Source organism: Haemaphysalis longicornis, unplaced genomic scaffold, assembly GCF_048455015.1.
Source record: "Haemaphysalis longicornis isolate Haplotype H1 unplaced genomic scaffold, Haemaphysalis longicornis Haplotype H1 scaffold_2, whole genome shotgun sequence".
NCBI classification, from domain to species: domain Eukaryota; kingdom Metazoa; phylum Arthropoda; class Arachnida; order Ixodida; family Ixodidae; genus Haemaphysalis; species Haemaphysalis longicornis.
In genome coordinates this window covers 176685424-176704380 of record NW_027526295.1, presented here as the reverse complement: position 1 = coordinate 176704380, position 18957 = coordinate 176685424, and the positions used below count along the sequence as shown (strand labels likewise).

General features: G+C 47.4%; 2 protein-coding genes across 2 annotated transcripts in view; one reads left to right on the top strand and one right to left on the bottom strand.

The window, feature by feature from the left end:
• Positions 1-3397: 3397 nt before the first annotated feature.
• LOC144167527 (uncharacterized) lies at positions 3398-3665 on the top strand. The gene has a single exon (XM_077696769.1). The coding sequence runs from the start codon at positions 3413-3415 to the stop codon at positions 3653-3655; it is 243 nt and encodes an 80-aa protein (XP_077552895.1). The 5' UTR covers positions 3398-3412; the 3' UTR covers positions 3656-3665.
• A 4009-nt stretch (positions 3666-7674) lies between these two features.
• Positions 7675-18957, bottom strand: part of LOC144167526 (domesticated amidase effector 2-like) — a 33028-nt gene continuing 21745 nt past the window's right edge. The window contains exon 3 of the mRNA XM_077696768.1: positions 7675-7912. Within this exon, the coding sequence (XP_077552894.1) occupies positions 7802-7912 (111 nt within the window). The 3' untranslated portion in view covers positions 7675-7801. The remainder of the gene's footprint in view (positions 7913-18957) is intronic.

Sequence of the window (18957 nt, the reverse complement as noted above, 5' to 3'; positions counted from 1 at the left end):
TTCGTTGTGCCATGGGCTGCGGGATGCCATTCACTGTTTACAGAATCACTGCCTGGACCCACAGAGGGAAATCTTCGGCGATGAGGGCGCATCGTCGTCTCGTCTGCCCATCGCGTCGGTCGACTTTTGCCGGCACCCCCGTGCAGGTGCCCCCGTGGCTATGTCCGTCACAGCTGTCCGTTTTCGGAATCTAGGGGTCCTCCTTCTGAGAGGCCAAAGGTCGGACACGAATCGCCAGGGAAGCCCTTTTTCCAAGGTTTCGGCGCCAAAATGTAAAATAAGGAGAGACTAAGGCGGCGATGCGTCCAGGTGGTACGGTGGTGGTTGTATTTGCAAGATAGCGATGTGCTAACGTGCTAACAAGAAATATGCCATATGCGCCCGCCGTAAAAATGCTGGTACAGTTAATCCTGGATGTAACGAACCTCTGTGTAACAAATTCCTGTATTTAACGAAGGTTTTCAATTCCCCATTGCCATTCCCATTGAAGCCCATGTATTTGAGAGCTCGATGTAACAAAGGCATTCCCACGGTTAAACTTGATTAACGAAGTCGTTGCGCTGATGAGTCATTGTTTTTCGCACTTTTTTCTTATAGATAGGCTGGAGAAATATACTAATTTACCGAATTTCCTCCACCCCTCCAACTACCCTGTGTTTTCACCTGTGAGTGCGGTGCTGGTTAGGTGCTAGGCCTGTTTATCGGCGTGTAGTCGCCGATAGTGGTTTCGGTTAGTCGGTGACAAGTCCTGCTGCCTGCTAACGAGTTCTGCTGACGAAAAGTAATGTATTTTCAAGATAAGTTCGCAATTTTACACGCCGTGTCTGCACCCGGCACAGTACCCGAGCTAGCAACCTCTCAACAATTTTGAGTGCGGAAAAGAGCATCGAGTTCGCGAAAAAGCGCCCTTTCATCGTAGCTTTGGTCCTTGAAACGCGTGAAGGCACCGAAAAGTGTCAAAAGGCGAAAGAGATACTTAATGAAGTCTTTGAACATGGGGGTAGATGACCTTGCTTTGTGATATTGTGATAAGACCTTCTTGCTTGGCTAGTTGGTGAATAGATGCCTTGCTTTGAAGCGCAACAAAAACACTCTGTTCGTCGTCCGTGTGTTTTTGGGGTGCTTCAAATCATGGGACCTTCCTTGCTTTGGATTGCCGTGCACTGAATAAGCTCGTGGGGAAGCAGCAGGAGCAGCAAATCACTCAGTTTTTTTACTGTGATATAAATTCTTGAATAGTTAGTTCACTGTCACCGACGTCTAGCATCTTGGTTTCGTTTCTGCCTCATTCTTGCATGTTACGAAAAATTGCGAATTTTTTAAGCTTCGTTATGTCCACACACACACACACACACACACACACACACACACACACACACACACACACACACACATATATATATATATATATACATATCAATGTTGCAGTCGTCATTGCCAGTGCTATTCGGCTTTTTTCGAAATATTTAATAGGGCCGAATGACGTGTGCTTGTCACGTTTCTTTGATTCATTGATAAATAAGCGAAAATATAAGTCGAGAAAAAATCCGCCGTTTTCCGGGAGCGGGACTCGAACCCACATCTCCGCATAACCGGTGCGGTGCGTTCGCCATTACGCTATCCCCACAGCGGCTTCTCTCTCGACTTTTTAAAGCGGGGGTTTATATTTACAAGAGCTCTGAGGCCGGTCAACTAGCGCCGCCCCTCGACTACCGCGGGAGACGTAGAACGTCTTCTTTCCCAGCGGCCGCCACGTAGAACGTGGTCGGAGGTCGGGGTTAGCAATTGGCATATCCGAACTGCTGGAGCCAGTGCCTCGTAATGCATGTAGCAGAACAGAGAGATACGGGACGAGGGACTCGGTAAAGATACATATCAATGTTGCAGTCGTCATTGCCAGTTCTATTCGGCTTTTTTCGAAATATTTAATAGGGCCGAATGACGTGTGCTTGTCACGTTTCTTTGATTCATTGATAAATAGGCGAAAATATAAGTCGAGAAAAAATCCGCCGTTTTCCGGGAGCGGGACTCGAACCCACATCTCCGCATAACCGGTGCGGTGCGTTCGCCATTACGCTATCCCCACAGCGGCTTCTCTCTCGACTTTTTAAAGCGGGGGTTTATATTTACAAGAGCTCTGAGGCCGGTCAACTAGCACCGCCCCTCGACTACCGCGGGAGACGTAGAACGTCTTCTTTCCCAGCGGCCGCCACGTAGAACGTGGTCGGAGGTCGGAGTTAGCAATTGGCATATCCGAACTGCTGGAGCCAGTGCCTTGTAATGCATGTAGCAGAACAGAGAGGTATACGGGACGAGCTAACGAGCTCTTTAGTTGAAATCCTAAGTTAAAAAAAGCATCGCCTTTTTTGTGCCCCCTCCCCTTTGTGGCGTCCAGCTAGAACACCAACGAAGCGCGGCGCAGTACGCGATATAAGGCCGACGTGGTCGAGAAATTGAGAGGAAAAGTCGATTGTGAAACTGCCAAGGCCAAGCGAAACGAACGATGATACGAACAAAAAACTGCATTGCCGTACATGGAAACATCCTTTGAACGATCCCGTGCCATCGCTATTGGGTCTCAGCTCCCACAAGACCCAGCAAGGCGAAATAAATAAAATAATTAAACCTTCGCGAGTAAACCGTGTTGCGACGAAAATTATAGTGCGCTCTTGCTACAGTGACTTGCTGCGGCGATCACCGAGGGACCCAAAATTGCGATGCCAACGCTTGCGTGTCTCCCCCCATCGCCTTCTGCGTTTTGCTCCACCCTTGCGGTGGATGCGGCTGTATTCAGGCGCTCTTGCAAAGAAAAGAGCGAAGTGACAATGCCGCTTTTGATAAGCAGAGAGCAGAGATGTAGGAAGAAAAAGCGTCGTGAAAGGAAGAAACTTTGATCGAGCGGGCGGAGAAAGCGGCTGTCCGGTTATCGCCGTGGGGCTGCGTCGTATGTTTCCGCATTCGTCGGAGGCTCAATGGCAGCTTCGAATTCATGCTCCACCTGCCACCTGAACTTCGACTTCTCGCTGTCGGCGCGTTGGCGTACTGCTGTTGCGCGGGGCTGTTGCAGGTTAACTACCACTCACCAGTGCCCGCCTGCTTGCTTGCGTCTATTCAGCAAGTGGTCTGAGCCGCCTGCGGACCTTTGTACATCAAGCAGCGTCAAACGGGGGTTAAGAATAAAGGAGGTCAGGACGAGGCGGCGATGCGTTATTGTAAAATATGGGGAAAGCGCCGGTTTCTCCGCGCCAGGTTTCGTCGTATGAAGTGGACCGGGTGCACCCGAGTGTCATATCATCGGGGTTTTTAATCGGAGTTTGGCGGGATTGCGGTAATCCGTCGTAAAGAAGCTGGTCGTCGTAAATCCGAGGGACGTATCAGCGGAGTGATACGTCAAGAGTTCCCCCCGCCTCAGATGATGGATTACCCCGGGCCCCCGCCCTTGCCGAAGGCACCTCCGGTGGGGCCCTCGTTCCCGCTCAACCCGCACACTGTGGGCTTTAACGAGGGCCTCGCTCCGTATAGTGCAGTGAGCGGTTTGCCAGAGCTGCCTTCGGTTCCCACGGGCAGCTTGCCGAAGCCACCACCGTCCAAGGAGGACGAGCTCGACTTCGACGATTTGACGCGCCGATTCGAGGAACTCAAAAAGAAGAAGTGAAGAGACGCTAACCCACTTTCTTCCCTTTGCTCGCTTTTTGTTTGCTGTGCGTGAAATAAAGGACTCCGTTCGGGAAAGTTGGTTCTGTGACCGAAACGTCGTGACGTGCCTTCTGGCGCTGCTGGTCTTCCGATGCAAAGCGACGAGCAAGCTGGCGACATTCCTCGGCGCGTCGAGCGACGTCTGAAACTGGCATGAATTCGGAGGCGTCAGGTCGGTACGGAAGTATACTGTCCAGCATGCATGAAGGCTCACGACCGTAGAGCAAAAAGAACGGCGAAAAACCTGTGGTCGTCTGTTTACCGGTGTTGTAAGCATACGTCACGAAAGGAAGAACGAGGTCCCAATTGGAATGGTCCGAGGAAATGTACATTGCGATCATATCCCCCAGTGTGCGGTTAAACCGCTCTGTCAGTCCATTGGTCTGTGGGTGGTATGATGTGGTTTTGCGGTGAACAACGTTGCATTCAGCTAGAAGGGTCTCCACGACGTCGGATAAAAACACGCGACCTCGATCACTGAGTAGCTCGCGAGGAGCGCCGTGGCGGAGAATGAACCGCTGAAGGAGGAAGGACGCTACTTCTCGAGCCGTGGCCGCCGGTAGCGCAGCTGTTTCGGCGTAACGCGTTAGATGATCAACGGCGACGATGATCCAGCGGTTACCGGCAGCTGTGCTGGGAAGTGGGCCGTAGAGATCAATGCCCACTCGGTCGAAGGGTCTCGCTGGACAGGGCAACGGCTGAAGTGGAGCGCTGCTGTGCTGCGGAGGAGTCTTGCGCCGATGACAGTCTGGGCAGGATTTAATAAACTTTTTCACAAAGGTATACATCCCACGCCAGTAGTAGCGAAGTCGAAGGCGCTCGTACGTTTTCAGGACACCAGCGTGAGCACACTGCGCGTCATCGTGAAAGGAAGAGCAAATTTCCTTGCGTAGGTGGCGAGGAATCACTAGCAGCCATCTTCGACCGTCGTTGTGGTAGTTGCGGCGGTATAGGAGTTCGTCGCGAACGGTGCAGTGGGCAGCTTGTCGGCGCAGTGATCTTGGAGCAGCGTTTCCCGGCGGGCAGGAGAGATATTCGAGAATAGAGGTGATCCACGGGTCCTTACGCTGCTCAGCGGCCATGTCCGCTATGGCGAGAGGCGCTAGGGTGTTATCTGCCGTCGACAAGCTCGCGACGTCCGATGGAAGCGGAGAGCGAGAAAGGGCGTCAGCGTCGTTATGCTTGCGTCCTGACCTGTACACAACACGGATATCATACTCTTGAAGGCGGAGGGCCCAGCGGGCGAGGCGACCGGAGGGATACTTTAGTGAAGACAACCAACAAAGAGCATGATGATCCGTCACGACGTCGAACTGTCGTCCGTACAGGTAGGGGCGAAACTTGCTGATGGCCCAAACGATCGCCAAACATTCCGTCTCTGTTACAGAGTAGTTCGCTTCCGCCTTCGTCAATGTACGACTCGCATAACTGACTACGTATTCCTCATAGCCGTCCTGTCGTTGGGCGAGGACTGCACCCAATCCCACAATATATATATATATATATATATATATATATATATATATATATATATATATATATATATATATATATATATATATAGTACAAAATGGGTATAGCTTCTAACAAAACTGTTTATTGGTCGACGTTTCGATCGGATGCCGATCTTTCTCAAGACAACATTTCGTATTTCTGTGCACGTATTTATAAGCTCGTCGTCCAACGACGCCGAAAAAAGAGAGAGGGGGGATTTGGGGAGAGAGGTAGCAACAAACATGCTCTCGGCGAGGTGAGGTGAAGGTTTGCAAAAAAAGAGAGAGAAAAAAAAAGAGAAAACGCAAAACCAAAAACAAACCTAAACATGCAGAAAAGGGAGAGAAGTACACAACTCTTTCAAAAACACTGTCCTCCATCGTTCGTCAGCTTGTAGAACGAGTGACAGGTAGCGCCCACTTCAGAGGGGGGCCGCTCTGCTTAAGAAACGAAAGCGCAAAGCAGTAACAGGGACGCTCTCACACCATCACTGGGAGGCACAGAATTCTAATGGTCACTGACCTTACGGGAAGAGTTTACAGGAAGCGGTCGCAGCCGCACACATATCTCAGTGACGCCAACCGTTTGTTTTGTGGGGTTGGCGTCACTGAGATATGTGTGCGGCTGCGACCGCTTCCTGTAAACTCTTCCCGTAAGGTCAGTGACCATTAGAATTCTGTGCCTCCCAGTGATGGTGTGAGAGCGTCCCTGTTACTGCTTTGCGCTTTCGTTTCTTAAGCAGAGCGGCCCCCCTCTGAAGTGGGCGCTACCTGTCACTCGTTCTACAAGCTGACGAACGATGGAGGACAGTGTTTTTGAAAGAGTTGTGTACTTCTCTCCCTTTTCTGCATGTTTAGGTTTGTTTTTGGTTTTGCGTTTTCTCTTTTTTTTTCTCTCTCTTTTTTTGCAAACCTTCACCTCACCTCGCCGAGAGCATGTTTGTTGCTACCTCTCTCCCCAAATCCCCCCTCTCTCTTTTTTCGGCGTCGTTGGACGACGAGCTTATAAATACGTGCACAGAAATACGAAATGTTGTCTTGAGAAAGATCGGCATCCGATCGAAACGTCGACCAATAAACAGTTTTGTTAGAAGCTATACCCATTTTTTACTATATATATATATATAGATATATATATATATATATATATATATATATATATATATATATATATATATATATATATATATATATATATATATATATATTGTCATGCGAAGAAATCCCAAGGGCAAGAACAAGGGCTGGTCAAAAGAAGACAACGACGTGTGTCGTGGGTTAAGCGCCAAACCCACTTAGAGCACTATCATCATCAGCGTCGGTCATTCACCCCACTCAGGTGTCGGCCAATTGAACCCTGCCAGCGTCAGCGGCCGGTGGCGGAGGCGATCTCGTGGTGGAGAACCGAGAGAACATGGGGAAGAGAGACCGGAATGCTAGCGACACGGTGCCCTGACCAGGACCACGTCGAAGAGGTCCTTCACAACGAAACACCTGACGCCCTCTCCCGCAAGAAAGTTGTCTTCTCGACATCGTCAGAAGGGAGCGACGTTCCAAGAGAGCTGCCTTGGCTCTTCAGCGACGAGAGCTTCGTGCGCGTTGCCCAACCTTCAGGAACGAGATGTCACGCCATGACTGTGCTCCCGGGAAGTGAGGTGCGGCAGACCATTGAGTGACAAGCGCTTACTTTCTCTCCGTTTGCTTGAACTCTTTAGCATTTTGTATACCGTGCTATCGCAGTCCCCTTCTGTTCTTTCGTTCTCCAGTGTTCCTTAGTTTCCTTACTCTATTGTGTCTAGTTTGATGTGGGTTCGGGTATCATAAACCAGTCTTGTTTCCAAAGTTTCTTCTTCTATTTATTATTGTCCCCCGAACCTATATATATATAGGTTCGGGGGACTGCAGCACCTTTTGAGAGTACGAGAAAGTCACGGTAGAGAAAGCAGGCCAATTTCACTCCACCAAGGTATTTCCCCATGCGCGGCGGTGAAAGAAACCAAATTTGCTATGGTTAAGGCATCAACAAAAGCAACGTCCGCGGGCATCGCAGCAAAAGGGAAAGGACGGGGCACGTTTCTCTTGCAAAACCCAGCTCGGTCGCTTTCTCCGTCGCGGATTGGTGGTGTAGCCTGCTGGAAAAATCTGAACTACTCTCAAGATTACAGCCGTAGAACCGCCGCCTGCAGGCGGCGGTTCTACGTGTGTACGCTGGCGCCGGTTTCAAACCCGAGTACGCGTTCGGCGTGTCCCGGTTCACACGGGCACGCCTTGGTGGTAAAAGTTTTCACTAATGGAGGGGCTTCCAACACGTGAGACCTGTGTCGTTGTTTATGACTTTGCCCATATAAACCATACACAATTTGATTGATTATTTAACTGACTGACTGATTTACTTTAAAATGTCGTTGCCCTTTGCATGTTTGTTTCCACTTGTTTCCTATCGCAGAAGCAAGACCGAGAAGAGTGATAAAAAGACTCGCGCGAAGAGTGCCGCAATACTATTCTTTATTCGTTACTCATTTATTTTGCACAATAGCGGCAGTAAATTGTAAGTTGTAATCGTAAGCGGCAGTAAGCGGAAATAAGTTCGAGGTAACTTCCTCTTCTGCGGATCACAGCTCAATCACGTAGTAATTGTTGCCGTTCTTGTAAGGCTGTGCACTGCCGTAAGGGAGTAGGCGGCGGGCAACAAAACCATTCGGTACGCTCCACTGGTTGTACACCTGCGAACGTGAAACAAAGCAACACGAAACAAACTGAGATTTGAACGTGGAAGAACTCTAACGTTTCAAGCAAATTAAAAAAATGACCTCAATGACCCTGGCAGTACGCGGTGCTGTGCATGGGGCAGAACTACGTTAAACGGCATGATCATGCTCCAATGCGATCTCGTAACCAGCCCCGCCCCCTTTCCCAATAGGACGCAACAAGAACGAAATACACACTTATTCACTTTGAGGCGAGCAGTCGAAAACTTTTCGTGAACACAGCAGCCCCGAAACAATGAGTTCGGTTCCTATGGGCGTAAATTTTAAGGCGAAACTCTCAAGTGCGCCGTGGAATTTGAACGTGACACCTGAGCTCGAAGTAATTTAGAGTGGAAATGTTTGACAACGTATCCACAGTCTCCTATTTTGTATTGTATGTGTCGCACGCGTATTATGTTAGTCTTTGTTGACATCAGTTGGTGTACGCAAAATTCCCAATTATAATTTTATTATTTATACAATGTCATGTACAAAAAATTGCTTTGGTCCACCTGATGTAACGCAATTTGTTATTTCTCTTCTGCAGTTTTGTCCATTTACTTAGGTGTTGTGTGAAAACTGTAAACAGCTGTACCGTTTGGTGCCGCTACAGCTTTAAGGTGGCATGGCACAAGGCATAGTTTGGCCTTTTGCCATCACCTCAGACAATTGTGTAATTGTGTTGAACGTAAATAAATAAATAAATAAATAAATAAATAAATAAATAAATAAAGCAGAAAAGATGGCACCTGAGGACCTGCTATGCAGAAATATGCTTCTAGGAAAGCTGTTTTGGCGTCAGCCGGTGCGCTTGCTGACCAAATTCGCGCCATAGAACGAAGAAACAAAAGGAAGAGACCCAATGCGGTTTAGTAGAAAAGAAGCCGGTGACGGAGCAATTCACGCAAAAGAAAAAAAAATGAAAACGAAGAAAGAGATTCAAATTTTATGTAGCGCTGGAGCAGGTATTTATAAGCATCGCCATTCTTTCGCTTTAAAGCACGCAACTAGACTCCAGTTCCGGATGAAGTTTTGAGTTTCTACTTTGTTGCAGTCTTGGCAAAGCTCAATAACAGCATCTTCACTATCGCCCAACACAGACAACGACAGAGGTGGCCTTCTTTGTCTGTGGAGCCCTTAAAAAAATTTTTTTCGTGCCTTTTACACACCATAAGTCGATGTCAATGAAAGAGTTTTACGGTAGTGCATAGTGCGCTATAGAACCAGCAAATGTGTTAAAGGAGCTGATAGAATTATTTTATGTTCTTATTTAATGTCCCCCCTTGGACATCTCAGCACAGTGAAGTATGAGGTTATTTGTTTTCAGAATATATATATATATATATATATATATATATATATATATATATATATATATATATATATATATATATATATATATATATATATATAAAGAACACCAAATAGTGAGGGTACGCTCCCTGTGCTTTTCTTGCCAGGGCAGGTGTTCTTTTCTATATTTATTCAACAATATGTTTATAATATGGGTTATTTAGAAACCTTCCCGCTCCACTTAAGGCTTTGCGACACATACCGAGTTAAGTCGCAGGGTGAAGAGGCCACGTGTGAGGTATTCAGGATGATGATAACACTGGTTCGAATTCCAGTAGGTACTTTATTGAGCATGCCATGCCTCATGCAAAATGTGGTACCCTTCTGTAGTTAAAGCTTCCTTGAAGTTGCAGGGAGGGAAATCGAATGATATTTTAAAAATGTAAGCTAGAAGTAATAGAAAGGTTAAGAGATCGTTTTAAAACGGAGGATGTAAAACCAATCATTAAAATGATATTGTAGATCCTAGATACCGTCCAGGCACACAAGGCTTAAACAAAGGTTTGTCTCAAGAATTAACCGTGTTATATTGCTAGCAGGGTTTTCCATTTGTACAACCTTCGCAGAAATTTCAGAGAATTAGTAACCGTCGTAACATTTCCTTTGAAAGGTGCTGAAGTTTTTGGTAAAAAGTAACATCCGCGGACATTTCATGTAAGCTGGCGATAACGCGAAGTTTGTAGCTCTGTTTTGTTTAGTCTCTTAAAGGAGCTATGAACACACAATGCCAGTTTGTTTAATTTTGTGGGTGTGCTTGGCGAGCGACGTCCTGCTGGCGGGTTGCTCCGGCAAAAATGTGCTGGCGTCATTTCCGTGACGGATATGACGACAGTGAAATCTTGGTGTATCCGGCATAAAACACGTTTGTGTTAAAATTTAAAACCTGAAAACGAACAACCTTGGTATAACGTACTCTTTAGTGCACACTCTCCGAGAAACGCCAGAGTACGTTGAGCATCTCTCTATTACGGCGTTTTTCCCTCATGCCTCTCCCAGTCCCCACCATCTGCTGCCTACCATAATGGTTCCAGACGTGGATAGAGATCTCGATGCCCCATTCACCATGGGGGAGTTTGAAGCGGCTCTTCACCAGGGCAAACCACAATCTGCACCTGGTGATGATGGTGTGACATGGCAGCACCTGCGTAACTTGGATGAGTCGCCACACTTAATACTGCTTGATATAATTAATACTTACTGGGCCTCAGGCGACGTTCCCAGTGACCTCAAACTGATGCTAGTTCATCCAATACCCAAGCCAAACAAAGACTCGTCTGTGCTGGCCGACCTTCGGCCAATTGCACTCACGCCTACCATCTGCAAACTTATTGAGCGCCTAATCAATAACCGCCTTCAGTATTATTTGGAATACGTTCGTCCGTGGTATCACCCGTCTCGAACTGGATTCCGTCCTCACCTAAGCACGCACGACTGCCTTTGGCTGCTCCGACGTGTTCTTAATCGCAAATCACGGGCTGGCAATCCGGATTACGTCCTCACTTTTGACGTGCGAAAAGCATTCCACAACGTTAGCCAATCGGCGATCCTCGAAGAGCTCGCTATGGCCTTCCCCAGCCAAAGGGCACAAAACTGGAATCGCAATTTTCTTGAAGTTCGACCAATTCGGCTCAACAGCACGAATCCAGGATGGAGCCCAAGAAGCTTTATCTAGACAGGGGTGTTCCCCGTGGTTCTGTCCTTGGACCCGTTCTTTTTAATTTGGCCATGGTACGCGTAGCCCGCAACCTGGAACGGGACACTGCGGCTCGTTTTGCCATCTACGTTAACGACCTCACACTTTGGGTTGAAGCCGCCGGCTATTGGCGGTGAGATGTTTGAGTGGCGCCCCCTGGCTCTGACGTCGGCTTAGGGACTCGATTCCGTTGTCGTCTGCTACATTCGCGCCGCTTCTACACCCGCGCCGCGGCGGCCGCGGTCATCCGCTTGTGACTGGCAGCAGTGCCTGTGCTGGAAATCGCCCGCTTTGATGCTTTGGTGCTTTAAAAAGCGTATTTTCAGTCAGATTCTGACAGCTCTGAATAATTTCAAGCTTTATCCCCCACAAGTTTACAACACACGAGGACATAGAGAACGACTTTCATAGAGCATCGCTCAGACGATCGTGCGTACCTCGTCCTATCTAGCGTATTTGCGAGTTTCAGTGCTCATAGTTCCTCGAGAAGTATTCAAAATGCGTAGGCTTCCCTAAACTGTTTCTGAGATGCTCTTATGAAGACTCGGTAGTCTAATACTATACGCACCAAGCAGCGGGTCGCACAGCAGGAAATAAAACTGGTGTCTTCTATTTCTTTCGTTGTTGTTGACTTGTGTTAGATGACTGTTTTTTTTTCTGTGCCCAACTCATTAATTTTTCCGCACCGTCCCAAACGTCCTAGGAGGTTTGGGGATGTTTCCGAGGCTCACAAAGTTCGTTTGGATATTTTCTTCGGGCTGTAAGGTATACAGCACCTTCTTCAGAAATGGGCTTTCCTTATGGCTGCGCACAAAAGTACATACCCACAGCGTGCGTTGTTTATTCACATGCAAATGCAATTAGAAGGTTTGTGCTATATAAGCCACCGCGAAACGGCTCAGATAACGTTGTCCACAGTACTCGAAGGCGGCTTTTGTGCACCGAATTTCTATCGAACCATCGTTATCCTAACGAACTCAATCTCAACCCGAACAATTATGTCACTATTACGGTGTTGAAGGCTTGATATACTTGCTAACGAACGCAATAAATAGTATATAAGCCGGTTTTCAGTATAACACAATTCGAAACCGATGAATATGTCCAAAGAGCTCTTTATTGTTTTCCAACCCCTTCAGTCGCACAGAACAAATCCTGGCCTACTCAGGATGACGGTCGATGAATTGAAGAAAATTACTCTTACTCTCTCGTCTTGGACTGAGGACCCTGCCCACTAACCAGCTCGATTTTACTGTTAAAGTTTTCTCCTCCTCCTCGTCCTCCTCCTCTGGAGTGCTGTTTTACTATAACGCCTATATGAATATTGGGATATGGCTGTGGCAAATGTAACGAAGTATCCCTCCAAATCTGAACAAACATAGTCTTACTGTATTTTTGCCATACAGGCAACTCGTTTTGCTCAATAAGCCCACATACTGGTTAGAAGCCTGGTATAAAACCAGCACCCGCCTATCCACACAGCAGCTTATTTGGAAATCAACCTACATTATTTGTGCCCCATGTTGCATGTCGGCACACTTTCATGCCGTGACAACTTAAAGTTACTTGATACAATAGTTTCGAGCGTTAGGTAAGGTTGCCAAATCTGTTTGACCTTACATACGATTGGCTGGAATCGTAATGCCTTCTGCCAAAGCCGACAGCCCCGAAGGCCTGGAATTTGTTTTGGTCTTCCATTTTCGCTGTTGTCGGTTGTCAGACTCCGGCTGTTACCTTTGTTTGAAAGATTGCTGAATACAGAAACTGACGCCTAGCGCCGACTCTTAGCGCTCCGCACAGGACCAGCTTCGCAGCAATGCATGGGCAACGCCGGCAATGTTTTTTACGGAGCGGTATCAAAAAACTATACTTAAAATCACGCCTTGAGATAGTTTATGCGATTTTAAGTTTTTTGTTACCAAAAGAAGTTGCGCATACGCGAGATCTGCGACTGACAAGCACAAAAAGTCAACCGCGCGCAAAGAAACAGCAGATAGAGCGAGCCCGAGTGAAGCAGACGACAAATGCGAGAATCCCTAAGCCGACGTCACAGAGGCGCGCTCCGCAGCGCCGCCCGTGGTCGCGCTCACCGCCAATAAATGTACTGAAGACATGGCTACAGAATTCCATGCGGCGGTCAACAACCTCTCAACTACTATCCCATCCCTCGGCCTTGAGCTGGCACCAGAGAAGACAGAATTTCTCCTGGTCCACGGTCAGCACTAACCACCCACCAACATGCATCATACTGGTATACGTATACGTCGGCAACGCAGCCATTGCCTCATACTGTGGCCATATCCGTGTACTAGGTGTTCCCCTCGCCAGCCCCAACAGTGCTCGGCAGTGGATGACGCAGCTGCGCGAAAACTAAAAACCGATGCTCCGCCTAATCTTTCGCCTTTCCAACAAATTTGGCGGCGCTAACCAATCGGCGTGTCTGACGCTCTCGAGGGCAGTAAGTAGCCCTCGGTCGTCTGACGTATGGCGCCCCGCGTTATGACCTCTACGACTCACAAGAAGCACTTAGCGGTGCTTTACCGGGCCATGCTTCGTACGATCACTTGACTTCCGAGGCATACTCGGATTGCCGCTCTTGAACGGGCTGCCCCGGTCCCTCCGAATGGAAGAGCTTGCGGCAGCCGTACAACAACATCGGCTTCGACGGACACTAACACAACCGGGGATTGCACTTTGTGCGTGGGATGAACACGTGTACCTCCAGTACTTCCATCGGCCTCACCACCCCTCCCCCTTGGTTAAGCCCGCCTGTTACAGTTGCTCACCAACAAACCGAATTCCACGTTCCCGTCGTAGTTCTCGTGCATTCTTGAACGAGCACATCTCGACCCACCCATTCTACTCGATCCTATGGCTACCATCCCTCTCTCAATCCACTCCAGGATCCACATCAAACCCCTTCCTCGCAATATGAATCCCGCCTTCCAGATTGGTCGCCGTTTAGCCCGTGCCCGGGATCATCTCAGACGCTCCTCCCCTTCCCCGAGCGTCGTATATGTAGACGCGGCTGAGTATCCGAGCAAGCCCGCTTTTGGCATTGCGGTCATAGGAACACCTGGCGCCGACCCGCAAGCTTCAGCCACGGTGCTCACCTCTACTTCAGTTACCGCGGAGGAAGCGGCAATTGCCCTCGCTCTTACCCAAACACCCACGCCTCTAATTATATTATCAGATTCGCAACTCGCCATCCGAAATTACCTCAAGGGCACCATTTCATCGCTGGCCCTCCCAATTCTTCGCACTCGACCCCCTTTCGAACCCGTGACGCTGCTGTGCACCCCGGCCCACACCGGCATAGGTGGTAATGAGGCTGCCCACCACGAAGCCCGAGCTTTGACACACCGGGCAGGCGCTTCTTTTACACTTAAACACGGCGTTCCCGAGATGTCCCATTCAATACTGCTCACATACCGGGACATCACCCAACATTACCGCCTCCTTCGCAGACAACTTCCCCCTCCCCACCCCTCCCTCACCACCGAGGCTGCCCACATGTGGCGCCTTCTTCAGACTTCTCGCCGCACTCTATTAGTGCATACGCACCCTCACCTCTTTTCCTCTCCCAACTGCCCCTTGTGTGACACGCCGGACACGCTCTATCACTCGCTCTGCGAATGTCCGCGCGATCCTTTCCCACCTCTACCCTCTCCCACCCTCTGGGAACAGGCTCTGGGGTTCTCGGACCGCGACCTCCAAGAACTGGTCACCGGTCGTGCCCTCAACGTCGCGGCGGCCCTATGGGCCACCACCACTCCCACCCTAAAACCAGAGTTCCAATAAAGTGGATTCTCTATCTTTCTCTCTCTCTCTCTCTCTCTCTCTCAGCGCGTCATCGCAGTGAAATTGCCAGAGGAGGTCAATATTTTTACGCATGCTAGCCTCCCGCCTTCCCATATAGGTCTGGCCTGGCGCTTCCCAGCTCGACCGGACCTGGACGGCTCCCTCACACCTCACGATTTTAACTCGTCCCCCCTGGAAGTGGAACTCCAGAGCATCCTTAGCGCACTGGATCATTTGGCCTTCACTATTGCGAACCCACCACCTACACGTATCCGCATTCTCACAGAATATAATTAAGCCCTCCAAGAGCTGCGCAAGTTCTTCACCGATCATTCAACAGTGCACCGAATCCAACATATGACCGCCATTCTGGCCCGTAATGGGATCACTACCCGTTTTGCATGGGTGCCGGGTCACACGGTTCCGGATGGAAACAACCAGGCTGCACATGATGCAGCACGGGAGCGTCTTGATAGTACACCTCCCCTGGTTGACAACGCGTCGCCCTCCTGCGCCTGCCGTCGCCTTCAACTTGATCACGCACGCCAGGCACGGAAGGGCCGTCTTTCTTCCGTTACCCCTCCTGGCTACCTGGCCCTGGCTCCCCCGATGCCTCGCTCTGCGGAAGTATTTCGTCAACAAAGCTAGGGCCAACGCAGCTCTCACACCCCACATCAGTAAAAAATGGATTTACCCAGCGGCGTCTTCACCTCCTTACTGTCCCCACTGCCGGATGACCGTATTCGCCACCCTGTAAAGGGTGCAGGGGTGCACCCTTTACAGGCCTCTCGCTTCGTTGTACTGACGTCATTTCCGTGACGGATATGACGTGAGTGAAATCTTTGTGTATCCAGGCGTAAAACACTTTCGTGTTAAAAACGCAATAATTATAAAAGAACGTCAAGTTTTCGCTACAGTAATTTGTTGTGGGAAGAAGTTACGCCATATGGGTTAGCACTGAAATCAGAACTTTCAGTGTGTTAACTTCGCGTTAGTATTCAAGTGATGCCCTCAAACCGAACTAGAGGCTTTATTCATCCAGTCATGACCCTTACCGATGGGTAAGGGTCATGACTGGACGGCCGCAAATTGCACAAACAAGATTACGTGACGTTCTAGAAAGGTTGCCCGAAGGCGACTAGGAAGTCGCCACTGCTTAACCTGTTTTCCCTCAAATTTAGATTATTTGTTGGAAGTTTGCGATAAAATTAGTACTATTGTTATTAAGACCGAGCAGTCTCTCTAGTGAACCAGCATTTCATTTTCTCTTCATAGCTCTTAAACGAATTTTTGTAATCTGCACCAAGCTTTATAGAAGCACTTTGCTAATGCAATTCCTACCAAATAAGTAAATAGTGTGGCAAGTAAAATAAAAAGGAATCTTCAGAAATTTAATGAATTGTCTACTAATGTGTAAAATTCTTATTCCGTGTGATGAGGTAGAGGACAGTGGTGGTGCGTGCATCGGAAACGGCCTCGACGACGACGAAGTTCAACTGTTAAACGTGGACAATCACTTTGTGTTCCGCTAGGTGTCGCCACCAGGGAACCGGCAGAATAGCCGGTTGAAAAAAGTGACGTCTGAGAAGAGGAAGAGGAGGTGGGGAAGAAGCAGAGGTGAATTCCGAGGACTCATGATTCGGAGGGCTAGCCGCAAGATGCGGTAGCCGTGGTCTTCCGAGGCCGTCGTCGAGGACGCCCGGAGACGCAGGCAGTTAGGCTGCAGTGCTAGCCGTGCCCGCAAGCTGACCGTCGACTACCGAGCATTAATTCGCCGGATCGACTGGACGACGTGTTGGTTCCCGTGCAAACCACCAAGAGATCGCCGACAACCGCGACAATAGCAGCATCGACTGCATTGACAGTGCCAGCGCACGTGAGACATTACCGGTCCCTGTTGGAAGTGAACATGAACGTGTTAGTTTTTGCCCTAGCAGAACTGTGTGTTAGGTGGCCTAGCCACTACATCCGATTGTCTAGTGTCCGCGTTCTCTACAGCGAAATATGGCTATGAGTAGCGAAAAGCGTTGAACGGTTTTTTTTACTCTTGTCAGGTTTCCTTTTGCTTGTTTCGCCAATGATGTAAATTTATACCATCATAGCGATGACGTGACTTTACGCCGCTAATTACGTTTTCTTTTTGAAGATTCAACGCTTACTGCACAGTTTGTCTATTTAAGCTATTTTTTATTCGTGTTTCCAATGTTATTATGTGTAATATTTTGTTTAGTCTTCGGTTTGGGGGGAAATGACAAGATTCATATTTTTGATTTTTTAGATTATTTTTGTGAAAGTATTGTTTTTATATATTTTTATTTTTTTCTGTTTTTGAGAATTATGTCCGACCAATTTTCTCCATTTACACTATTATAATGATTAAAGGTGCTGCTTCCACCAAATCTGCATTTTCGGGGAAATACGAATCGTTACATGGTTCGCCATTCTCACGATGTTTTAATTCTTGTTTCGGAGTTTTTTTAGACATTTATCGTTTTTTCTTCCTTTTTTCTTGAAGGAGATGTATAAGATGAGTATTTTTTATTTTCGAGAACATTTTCTAAACTTTTCTTTTCTATTTTTCATATTGTTTTGGGTGTTCGAAATTCTGTTCGACAAATTATCTCCAGTTACGATATTATAACGGTTACATGTGTTCCTTCCGCAAAATCAGCATTCTTGGTGGAAATAAAGGGCGTTACGTAGCCCTGGCTGGGGGGGGGGGGGGGGGGTACTCGGCGAAGAGTGCTACGCATTAAAAATGTTCGAGTATTGTGCAAGTCGGCCCATACTCAGGATTAGGCACATGGGTCCTCAGTTCACTTAGGTGTCTATATGCTTTGCTCGTTGTCATGAATGCACCCCAATTTGTCCAGGTTGCTGCAACTGCACTCTTAGAAAATCATACTGCACAGGTGCTGAAGAAAGTACAAATTATAATATGGGATCATTAAGGTAAAGGTGTTTAAATCCCTCGAGGTAGACTTTCCTCATGGTGTGCGCCTTTCGGAAAGTCCGGATAAAGTGAAGAACCGCCTCTCCGCTTCTCATATTTACTTGAAAGCTATATTAAACAGTGATTAAGTTGTCGTCCTATACCCTCCTACTAATTACTTTTGGATGTTAAAGAACTGCAGTCGTACGCAGCAGTCTCTAATGCCTAAAATTTCAAGTTGGTTTTATTGCGCAGCATTCTTTGCCGATTACCTCCAACAGGAATGATCGTGTAACGCCCTCCACTTCCACAAGCATGAAGACTTGGTGGTAGTAACACCTTTATTCGTTATAACAGCATAAATGAAGATAATTGGTCGCAGAGAATTTTGAAAAACCAAAAAGTCAGAGAAATCGAAAAGTTAAATTTAAAGAAATGGTATAAAAATAGAAAATATGCATCTTATACATCTACCCCTAAAACCCAAGGATGAACTAAAAGAGCCTGCAAAAAAAGTTTGAAATACGAATTAAATGCCACTATATTTGGCGAACTGTGTAACGCCCTGCATTTCCAGACACACACACACCACACACACACACACACACGCACACAAATACAGATTTTGGGAAGCAACGCCTTTAATTGTTATATAGGGTAGCTGGAGATAATTGATCGGAGAGAAATCCGAAAAAAAACAATAAGAAAAATCGAAGCAGTAAAATTTTAAGGCAGATGATCTGACTAAATAAAAAATATGCATCTTATACATTTCTTTCTAAGATCGAATAATATACGTGAGAAGTCTGCGAAAGAACATTCAAAATGCGAATTAAAAAATAGTGAAAATGACGAAACGTGTAACGCCCTGCACTTCCACAAAAATGCAGACTTCTCGGAAGTAACACCTTTCGTTGTTAGAATAACGTTGTGATTATTGGTCGGACAGTCTCTTGATAAACCAAAAAAAAATAAGAAAAGTAGAAAAAATTTTTTGACAAAAATGATCTTACAAGACCAGAAATATGCATCCCATACATCTCCTAAAAAAGCCGAAGAATGAACGAAAAAAAGCCGCAAAAGAACGTTTAAAACACGAATCGAAAATAGCGACAATAGGGAAACGTTTAACGCCATGCATTTTCACAAAAATGATGATTTGGAATAAGTAATACGTTCAATCGTTATAACAACGTAAACAGAGATAATTGGTGGCAAGGAAGTTTCAAAAACTTATAAATG